General features: G+C 36.4%; 2 protein-coding genes and 1 long non-coding RNA gene across 3 annotated transcripts in view; 1 reads left to right on the top strand and 2 right to left on the bottom strand.

Moving 5' to 3' along the window:
- Window positions 1–1,392, bottom strand: part of lzts3b (leucine zipper, putative tumor suppressor family member 3b) — a 12,666-nt gene extending 11,274 nt beyond the window's left edge. The window contains exon 1 of the mRNA XM_082188865.1: window positions 1,211–1,392. The gene's annotated coding sequence lies outside the window, so the exon portion shown is untranslated. The remainder of the gene's footprint in view (window positions 1–1,210) is intronic.
- The window catches only part of LOC309513202, an 8,562-nt gene extending 1,122 nt beyond the window's left edge, over window positions 1–7,440 (top strand). The window contains exons 2-4 of the long non-coding RNA XR_014211365.1: window positions 2,653–2,814; window positions 5,996–6,192; window positions 7,325–7,440. This is a non-coding gene — a long non-coding RNA (uncharacterized lncRNA). The remainder of the gene's footprint in view (window positions 1–2,652; window positions 2,815–5,995; window positions 6,193–7,324) is intronic.
- Window positions 5,209–10,304, bottom strand: sprb (sepiapterin reductase b). The gene is made up of 3 exons (XM_082188922.1): window positions 9,518–10,304; window positions 7,360–7,650; window positions 5,209–6,180 (listed from the first exon to the last, which is right to left on the bottom strand). Exons 1-3 carry the CDS (start codon window positions 9,969–9,971, stop codon window positions 5,990–5,992), a joined length of 936 nt encoding a protein of 311 aa, XP_082045048.1. The 5' UTR covers window positions 9,972–10,304; the 3' UTR covers window positions 5,209–5,989.
- Between the last annotated feature and the right edge of the window lie 1,140 nt (window positions 10,305–11,444).

Raw genomic sequence — 11,444 nt, 5'->3', positions numbered from 1 at the left:
ACACACACACACACACACACACACACACACACACACACACACACACACACACACACACACACACACACACACACACACACACACACACACACACACACACACACTCCTCACACACACACTCACACACACTCCTCACACACACTCCTCACATGTGCAAACACTCATCACTTTACTGAACACCAACCAATCAGGGCTTTAGAATAGATCTATAAATAGGTCAAAGGTCAAGTTATAGGTTTGGACTGTGTAATACTGTATTTACACTCACAAATGCTTACAGTAAAAAAATAGTTTGATTTCAATCTTGCTTTCGTGTTTACCGTAAATTTTTCAACATCTCTCTGCCAATTACTTTCAATCTTGTACAGAAATGTATGTGAAATGAGAGCTTTAGGTTTTGAATAACTGTGTGAATATGATATATCCAAAAATATAATATTATGGCAAAGGTGTTTGCAATGTAACACAAATGTTTGCTTTTGTGATATTTTGAATGCAGTGCTTTATTTTGCAAGAGATTTTGCATTTTGTGTGCAATTCTTGTATTTGTGTGTAAAGTTTTGGGGGAAAAAAGAGGCAAAGTTTTAAAAATGTGTGTAAGCAGTTGAAAAACCCCTATAAAACACTCATATTGATGCCGTTAAAGACTCTGAGTGAGATGCAGAACCATGTCCAACCAACAGGGGCTTCACACTCCAGTGCTTTACCATTACCTCATCTGTTCTCTCACTTGCACATCTCACACACATTTGCTTTGGCACATTGGCTTGTGATGGGCCACGAGGTGACTTATGTGTGGCTTTGTGTGTAAGGTGAATCAGAATGCATGAGCAAACTTTTATTGCCTCCTTAAGGCCTCAAGCTCCCTGAAATCCTGTGAGTTGTGATCTGAGCGGTCAGCATCGAGTCCACCTGTGTGTCCAAACACAAAAGATTGCATCGCCTTTCATGTGCTGTGTTGTGTCTGAATAGAGACCTGCAGCTCCTTCGAAAAGCATGCATCTTAATAAAGCCCAGCTCTAATACACACTCTCCATTTTCTGCCTAACAATCTCCAGCTTCTGCACACAAACAAAGACGCAGCGTGAAGATGGAAACCTGCTTTTTCGTTCCTTCAGTGCATTACATAATGCGTGCTCGCTGGCTTTCTGTGCGAGAGAGAATGGAGGTCTTTATAATAACGCTGGTTATAATGCGTGCTCGTACTCACTGTTTCAGCACCGCGGACAGCGACGCGCGTCACATCGGTCGCGTTCATTCACCGTCGCGTCCACAGAGAGTCCATTAAACCACCAAGCGGTGTTTATCTTTACAGGAGCAAGTCTCAGATGATGATGATGATGATAGTCAGTGGATGCGTGTATCAGCTGAGCCACACACCCACCTCAGCCACGCCCCTCTCTCGCGCGTCAGCCACGCCCCCTGAAACGCAGACGGCACTGCGCATGTGCGTGGAATGTGGCATGAAGTCAGTCAGGCAGCGACGTGCGCATGCGCACTCCTGAGAGCGCCATTAAAAGGATGTGAAATATATCCTCAGCAAGCACATTTATATTATATTCACGTTTTTCCTCAAACATATTTAATATGGAACAATGTATGGTTGATGTAACATCAAAGAAGTCTACGAGAACGCTTAGTAAGTTACCCTTTGATGACTCTTTGGCCAGAAATATGTTCCCTAGGTCAAACATGGACCACTGTATGGTTGATGTAACATCAAAAGACGTCTATGAGAATGTAAGTTAGCCTTTGAGGACTCTTTATCGAGAAATATGTTCAATTGGTCAAATATGGACTACTGTCTAGTCTGTCTGATGAAACATCAGCCTACGAGTGTGTAAACAAAGTTAAAATTCAAAGACTTTGGCCAGAAATGTATGTTCAAAAGGTCATTTTAAATCTACTATAATGGATGAAACCGGAGTCGGAGCTTCGTAAAGGGTTAAAAATAACCCTTATGCGGCTTTTGCTCACCACAACATTTTCTTTATTAATTCAGTGATGTAGATATTCTACAAAATATCTGTAACCACAGTGTTCAGATTAAACATAGTAGAGTTCATGAATGAATCATTGTTTTTGAACGATTCGACTTGACTCAGTTGAGTCGCTCATGGAGAGAGTCGTTTGTCGCCACCTACTGGCGGAACGATGCAACTTGCAGAAAGAGTCACTGTAAAATCCCCATCACTAATAATAAACACACAAGACTGAGTGAAACAAGGAAAAGTCCTGTTTTTGATTAAATTCTCCCATAATTCCAGTGTTTGTTTGGGAGCTCTGTGTTAATGTTCCTCAGGCTTTGAAATCTCTCACTGACTTACATTGATGGGATGTTCAATAAAAGCAGATCATGCGATATTTGCATATTGATGTGGGATTTGCATACTGAATTGTTATTGGTCTTGACATCTTTGCATATATTTAACCTTTTTACTCTTTTTTTCATGTTATTGTTTGTTTATTTAAAGGTTAAAGTGTTGCCATGTAGGTTTCATCTTTAAAACATACATAAAAAATGACAAAACATTTTTCATTTTATTAAATTGGTCTTGGTCAATCCTGCAGAGTCACAAAGAAGCAGCGAGAAGCGAATCTCATGCATCTCTCCTCTATAAAGCACATGCGTTCATGTCTTTTCTCTTCCAGGAGAGCTGCAGGTTATCTCACACACTTGGTCTCCATTCACAAATTCACCGATGACATCAGCTCGCAGCTGTTACCATGGCAACCGGCTCCATCAAAGAGACAGCTTGTGTGTGTGTGTGTGTGTCATGTGACAGGAAGAAGACGTGTCATGAAAAAAAGCCTGTAAGTGTTCATGTCAGATCAGATGTGGAGAATCCGATGTTTCTGAAATCTATGTAATCTGCCTTTCACTGTTCAAATACGGTCTGATATTCTGCTTATTTTTTGGATATTCAATAAAAAAAAACACCATCATTAAAAATACAGAAATGTAATAAAAAAAACATTTTATTCTGCTTGCCTGCACAATAAACCCTTCCCATAATAATTTAATATGGCTTTACACTTAACAATAAAATGCACTTATTTGATTAGCATCATATTTTTAATGGTTTTATTAGTAATAGAGTGATTATCTAAATGGACTGAATCGGACTAAATCTGAATTTATAAATGGCATTGATCATTTGAATCTAACCATGTCTTGTCAATAAATAAAACAAACTCAGCCAGATATTTATTATTTTATGATTTACCCTTAAATACCATGCTTTTACATATTCTTCAGTTATTGAAAAACTATCAAACAATTAAAATCAATGAATTGCACAATGTGGATAAATTAATCACACATCAAATTTGGCTAAGAAATGAAGTTAAAGTCGTTATTGTGTTAAAAAGCATCAACAAAAAGTAGCTTAAGATTTTTTTTTTTTTTATTTGACTCATTTTTGGGTGAACTGTACTTTTAAAGGGTTTTTATTTATTTGGAAATATGAAATGTTTTTACATGAAATGATACTCTAAATAAGAAACTAAAACTGACAGTAGGTGGCGGTAAATGTCTAAATGAGTGAGTCATCTATTCATTAGATTCGTTCAAACGACTGATTCATTCAGTTCGCTCTCTCTATGAACGAGTCATTGAATCATTGATTCACCCGATTGATTCACTCAAACCGCGGATTCATTCAGAAATGACATTGTCGGAGGAGCACAACAGTTCTGCTGTTGCTTCATAGGTAACAAAAGCAGACAATATTGTGTCTAAAATATAACACAATATTAACTTATTATTTATTGAACGGTTGTATAAAACACCAAAGATATAGTGGAGAAAATAAGTCTAAATATTCTCTGAATATTCTTTGATTTCCTCCCTTGTGTTTTCCTCTGTATTTCCGTCGATCACCACTAGAGGTCCTCAGCTGCATTACAGTTTTTTTGGATTGCTTAAGCACGATTTTCAAAACAGGGCCCGTGTTTTCAAAACACTACACACAGTTAGCACAACCACACACCCAATTAGCAAAACACAACAGATCCTTTGCATAATTAAACACTCTTGTAAAAACTATACACTTCTGTTTAAAAACCACACTTTGTTACCATATGAAACACACACGTTTCACATTACTATACTCTGTTCGCACGAGTTACACTCTGCTGTGATAAACCTAAAACACTTTTAGCACTTCTACTTCCCTATGATTAGATACACAAAAGAAATTTATTTGAAATATATTTTCAGAGTATATTTTGGAATATATGCAAATATTTGAAATTGGCCCAATAAATATATTTCACACTTAACATCATATATTTTTGTTATATTTCAGAATATATTTCAATGTATTTGGAATATATGCCACATATATTTTTGACACTTTTGGGGACCCATACAGAAAAAAATACTTTGAAAAATATTCTGAAATATAACAAAAAATATATGATGTTACAGTAAGTGTGAAATATATTTATTGGGCCAATTTCAAATATTTGCATATATTCCAAAATATACTCTGAAAATATATTTTACTGTAAATATATTTCTTTTGTGTATGGGTACAATCAACAAAGTACAAATATAATGTAAATTCACCAAACACTACACAAGACCAATGTTGCAGACTGAAGAAACTCATTTATTTCTCAACACGCCCAAAATGTTGACCTGGAGATTCATAATACTGTAACAAAATGTCACTTTACGTATTGTACTGTAAGTTTACTGTAAAAAAAAAAAAAAAAAACCTAGACATTGTCTCTTCGCCTAGCTGGATCTGGCCAGAGAATTTCATCAACATCGCAGGCAATGTTGTCATTAGCAAGACACCTTGGAAAGAAACGTCTTGAATGACTGCTGCTTTTTATAGTGCTTATACACCTGATTGGTGTGTCTACAATTAAGCAAACAAGTGTTTGCACACCTGAAGACTGTGTTGAACCAATTGGTTGGACGGTGCGGTAATTTGACAGTCAGTGCTTTGGTATTGCAAGGAAGTGACTTCATGATAGATTTTTGTGTGTAATGTATGTTAAGTGTGCTTAGTGTTTTGCAAATCACTGTGTGTAGAGTTTTGCAACAAGTGTGAGGTTGACAATGTGCTTATAGTTGTGCAAATATGGGCTGATGTTTTGCTTCTTGAGTGTAAGGTTTTGCTAATAGTGTACTACTTTTAATTTTAGTGTGTAAGCAATCCAAAAAAACTGTAATAACAAACTCCACACAGCAGCTTTAAAACACCAGCAACATTTATTTCTTCTTTCTTTAAAAAAGCGTGCATATGTCTAAACAAATTTACAGATTTTTAACATGGACTTAAAATGAATAAAAAGAACACAAATCTATCAACAACATGGTATAACATGAGCTTCCTCAGTGTTTCTGTCTGGTTTTCCAGCACAAATATCTAAGCAATGAAATATCTGCCAATGAAGACACTAATTTGGATATATTTTTCAGTCTTCATATCTTCAGTCATTTTGTTTCTTCTCCAGTAAATGTATCTTGATTCAAGAATGTTTAGATATTTGTGCTGGAAAACACAAATATGTAAAATTTAAATGTAAAATTTAAATAAACAAATAATTAAAAATAAAAACAATTGAAATAAAACCCTGAAAATTTTAATGTAAAATTAAAATTTTAAATAAACTATTAAAAAAAGGAAAACATCAAAATAAAACACTGAAACTTAAATCATAAAAATGTCAAATTAAAATAATAAATTTAAAAAATCGAAATGATCACTCACTAAAAACTTTAACATAAAATGTAAAATTTAAATAAACAAATAACTAAAAAACAAAACAAAAAACAGCACAAATATCTTAACAATGAAATATCTGCTAATGAAGTCACTGATTTTGATTCATTTTCCAGTCTTAATTTCTTCAGTCATTTTGCATCTCCAGTAAATGCATCTTGATGTAAGAATGTTTATATATGTGTGCTGGAAACCCTAGGAAGAAGCACATGTTTGTATGTACACGAGCTGTAAGTGTGAATCTGCTCCTAAAGCTCGTAGAAGTCGAGATGCGCTCCGGATGGGAAGTTGTTGTCCAGCAGGAGTTTGATGAGTTTGGACCCGGATTCCTCGCAGGACAGAAGCTGGTGCTCGGAGAACATCGAGGAGAACGAGCGACGCAGGTTCAGGTCTCCTGAGAAACGACGAGCTTGAAGCTGCATGTCTGTGTCCAGAGGACCTGCGGGTCACAGTGAGTCCAGTACACCGTCAGTGAACATGCAAGACTTTTCCTTAAACATGCAAGACCTTTCCTAAAAACATGCAAGACTTTTCCTAAAACATGCAAGACCTTTCCTAAAACATGCAAGACTTTTCCTAAAACATGCAAAACATTTCCTTAAACATGCAAGACTTTTCCTAAAACATGCAAGACCTCCTAAAACATGCAAAACATTTCCTTAAACATGCAAAACCTTTCCTTAAACATGCAAGACTTTTCCTAAAACATGCAAGACCTCCTAAAACATGCAAGACCTTCCCTAAAACATGCAAAACCTTTCCTTAAACATGCAAGACCTTCCCTAAAACATGCAAAACCTTTCCTAAACCATGCAAAACCTTTCCTAAAAACATGCAAGACCTTTCCTAAAACATGCAAGACATTTCCTAAAACATGCAAGACCTTTCCTAAAACATGCAAAACCTTTCCTAAACCATGCAAAACCTTTCCTAAAAACATGCAAGACCTTTCCTAAAACATGCAAGACCTTTCCTAAAACATGCAAGACATTTCCTAAAACATGCAAAACCTCTCCTAAAACATGCAAAACCTTTCCTAAAACATGCAAAACCTTTTCTAAACCATGCAAAACCTTTCCTAAAACATGCAAAACCTTTCCTAAAACATGCAAGACCTTTCCTAAAAACATGCAAGACCTTTCCTAAAACATGCAAGACCTTTCCTAAACCATGCAAGACCTTTCCTTAAACATGCAAGACCTTTCCTAAACCATGCAAGACCTTTCCTAAACCATGCAAGACCTTTCCTTAAACATGCAAGACCTTTCCTAAACCATGCAAGACCTTTCCTTAAACATGCAAGACCTTTCCTAAAAAAATGCAAAACCTTTCCTAAAACATGCAAGACCTTTCCTAAAAACATGCAAAACCTTTCCTAAAAACATGCAAAACCTTTCCTAAAAACATGCAAGACCTTTCCTAAAACATGCAAGACCTTTCCTAAAAACATGCAAAACCTTTCCTAAAACATGCAAGACCTTTCCTAAAAACATGCAAAACCTTTCCTAAAAACATGCAAAACCTTTCCTAAAAACATGCAAGACCTTTCCTAAAAACATAACTATATGCACATCTGCTTTAAGGTACAGGAGATCGATCATCAGAACTCGACACTCACCCGGGGCGTAACTCAGCACCCGTACGTCCGGCTCCTCTTCGGCTAACACCCGGAACATCATGTCTCGAGCCGCTTTCCCGGTGCAGTACAGGACCCAGGAGGGGAAGGGCTTCAGTGCACACAGAGAGCTGATGTTCACCACGGTTCTCCTCAGACCCAGACGACGAGGGAACGCCTGCAGAACGCCGGCCGTCAGACTGAGCGCGCCGCTAACGTTCAGCGACAGGTAGCGGTTCACCTCCGCGGGGTCCGTGAACGACTGAGCGAAGCGAGACACGTCGCCCAGAGACGCTGAGAACAAGAGACAGACGTTTCTTTACATTACAAGACAACGATCAGCTCTCTCAGCGTTATGAACAAGCGTTCTTCCAGTAACTTTAAAATTTAAGTTATGTGATCTTTAATAATGTTCTCAAAACATTATTTATACATCATTCATGGGCATTTAATAGTAACATAACATTTTTATGTTTGAAGAATGAAATGTTCCCTTAAAGTCAATAATTGTATCCCTTAAAACTCATCACCAAAATTACATATTAATGCGTTCTTTCCTTGAAATTTTTATTCATGACTTAATATATCTTGAATGTAACTCGACACCCTTGCCTCATTTAATATATGCGGTTCTATGAATATGCAAATGAGCCCCGCCTCCACTCACTCACTGAGAGGCTGAAAAGAGAGAGACACACGTTCCTTTACATTACACGAGAAAGATCGGCTCTCTCAACGTTATGAACAAACGTTAGCACGAAAACATTATGGAATTATGAAACATTCATGGAACATTTTTAAATGTTACTACTTGTTTCAGAAAACACTTAAAAGTAACATTCCCAGAATGCATTTGAAGAATGGAATGTTCCCATAAAGTCCCCCTGTAGTCAATCATTGAATCCCTTAAAACTCATCTTTGATACAGCTTGAATGTAACTCGACACCATTGCCTCATTTAGTATGCGCGGTTCTATGAATATGCAAATGAGCCCTGCCTCCACTCCCTCACTCAGCTCAGAGATCCACTGGTTGACGATCACACGTTGATCTGATTGGTTACAAGGTAGTTTGTGACGTCAGAAACACCAGCGATTTCAAAGCGTGTGTTTGAGACTGTCTTTGGTTCACTGCAGTTTTAAGGAGGAAATACTCAGCAATGGTGTCGACTTATGAACTTACACACGGTTTGTCTTAAAGCATATTAAAAACACCACATAGACACATAAACTACATTAAAAGCTGGATTTTCACCACAGGGGGACTTAAAATAAGTTATTCCTTGTGAACTGAACATTCCATTTTGTAACATTGTAACATTTCCATTCCAAGTTGTAACATTTAAAAATGTTACAATTTGTGCCAACGTTTCGAGAACAGAAAACGATTTATTAACTTTACTGGGAGAACGTTTGTTCATAATCTAGATTAAACAATAAATACTAAAACTTGAAAAGCTTGCTTAAAAACACCACATACTCATGATAAACAACATTAAAAGCTTGATTTTCATCACAGGGGAATTTTAACGCTCCAATAACCAAACTTTTTTTTTTACGTTTTAAGGAGAAAATACTCAGCAATGGTGTCGACTTGTGAATTTACACATGCTTTGTCTTAAAGCAGATTAAAAACACCACATAGACACATAAACAACATTAAAAGCTGGATTTTCACCACAGGGGGACTTAAAATAAGTTATTCCTTGTGAACTGAACATTCCATTTTGTAACATTGTAACATTTCCATTCCAAGTTGTAACATTTAAAAATGTTACAATTTGTGCCAACGTTTCGAGAACAGAAAACGATTTATTAACTTTACTGGGAGAACGTTTGTTCATAATCTAGATTAAACAATAAATACTAAAACTTGAAAAGCTTGCTTAAAAACACCACATACTCATGATAAACAACATTAAAAGCTTGATTTTCATCACAGGGGAATTTTAACGCTCCAATAACCAAACTTTTTTTTTTACGTTTTAAGGAGAAAATACTCAGCAATGGTGTCGACTTGTGAACTTACACATGCTTTGTCTTAAAGCAGATTAAAAACACCACATAGACACATAAACAACATTAAAAGCTGGGTTTTCACCACAAGGGGGACTTTAACGTTCACATAACCCCAAAAAAAACGATATAAAACTCCAGCACACCTGCGTTGTTGATCAGAAGCACGTGGTCCATTTCAGTCGAGTTCGTCTCTTTAAGCGCCTGCACCGTTTTCTCCACTCCTTCTGTCTCCTCCAGATCCGCTTGAACGCATCGGACGTCCAGTTTGTTCTGTCCACACAGACTCACGATGTCCTCCTTCAGCTCGTTCAGCTGGGCTGTGCTTCGGGCCACCAGAACCAGGACGGATCTGGGCTTCAGTCGACAGCTCAGCTGGAACGCCAGCGCTCGCCCGTAACCTTTCGACGCTCCTGTGATGATGCACAGAGCTCTTCCCAGATCCCTGGGCTCCCGAGAGATCAAGTCTTCCATTGTTGGGATGCTTAGGAAAAAAAGCCTGGGAGTCGAATGATGGTGAAACTCCGAGACGGAGCGCTTTATGCGGAGAGACTCCGAGAGGAACGAATCCATGTCACACTGAGAGCCATGAGAGATCATCCATGAAAGTGTGAAAGTTCTGCATGATAGAAAAGTAGTACAAACAAAACATGATGTTCTTCCTCAGTGTTTCTGTCAAGCACAAATATATCTAAACATTCTTAAATCAAGATGCATTTACTGGAGAAGAAGCAAAAAGACTGAAGATATTAAGAAAATATTCTTTGATGGTTACACTTTATAATACTGTTCCATCATTAATGAATAACTACACAGGAACAAATGAGTAACGCACTCTTAACACTCTAGTAACTACTATTAACTAACAACACACTCTGATTAATGAACTAGTTAGTAATAGCGCTCAGTTGAATGTGATATTAATAAATGTAAAGGAAAATTTAAATGAATTGTATGTGCCTTGTACAAATAATGCATTTTCATGAAAAGAATAAAAGAGAAATGAATGAATGAAAAAAAAAAAGAATATTTCACTATTAGCTAATCAGTAACTAATATTTTTTCATTCCTCACTGAAAACTACTATATAGAGGTTCATAATTAATATCAATAATGCATAATGTATAATATAAGGTAATGGTAATCCACTAGTAGTGTTACTGCATCTTTCTAAAGGAACTACTAATTATTTGGATTAGTATCTAAAGTGAAAAGCTTAATAACGCTCTAGTAATTACTAAAGTGTTATCAATTTGACAGTTATGTAAGTTTATGCTTAGAAATCATTTTGTTAAGTTTATTTTTCTGACCCCATTGTCAGATATTTGTTCTTGTTTTAAGCACAAACTCACTTCATTTTTCAGTCTTAATATCTTTAGTAATTTTGCTTCTTCTCCAGTAAATGTAGATATTTGATATTTAGATATTTGTGCTGGAAAATGAGACAGAAACACTGAGGAAAAAAGATTATTAATCTTAGTTAGTGTTAATTTTAGCATTCGCTAATACCGAGATCCAGCCAGACTCACTCGATTAGTGTAAATCACTTTAAATCTCGTCTTACAAAAATGAGAAAAACAAGCAGATGATGATACAGGAACCAGCGAGAGTGAAGCAGAATAACAGCCGGAGTGGAAGTGTAAATGCGGAACAGGACAGAAAAGAGATTCTCTTTCAGAAGATACACAAGCAGAACTAAATAATTATGAATATATGAATTATGTCCTTCCTGAAGTGTGTCGTGTGTGTAATGTCCGTCGCTAATCAGATGTCCATGTGTTCTCATGCGATGATCAGGAGGACACACACACTCTTTCTGACACATTTAACAAACTACACAAACAGACACACACATTATTAACAATATTTTATAACACATTATTAAAAAATGCACACTGTAAGCAAAGAAATCTGCAGAAAGTTGGGCATTTTGCATTAAAATGTTTCCTTTAACCCTTTAAAACACAAAAATAATCAATACGGAAAGGCTGCATTTATTTGATCAAAAATTGTTAAATATTATTATAATGTAAATCATCTGTTCTCTATGTGAATATATAGTAAAGTGTAATT

Source organism: Leuciscus leuciscus (assembly GCF_965113295.1).
Source record: "Leuciscus leuciscus genome assembly, chromosome: 13".
NCBI classification, from domain to species: Eukaryota; Metazoa; Chordata; class Actinopteri; order Cypriniformes; family Leuciscidae; genus Leuciscus; species Leuciscus leuciscus.
This window is presented reverse-complemented; position numbering and strand designations above follow the sequence as displayed.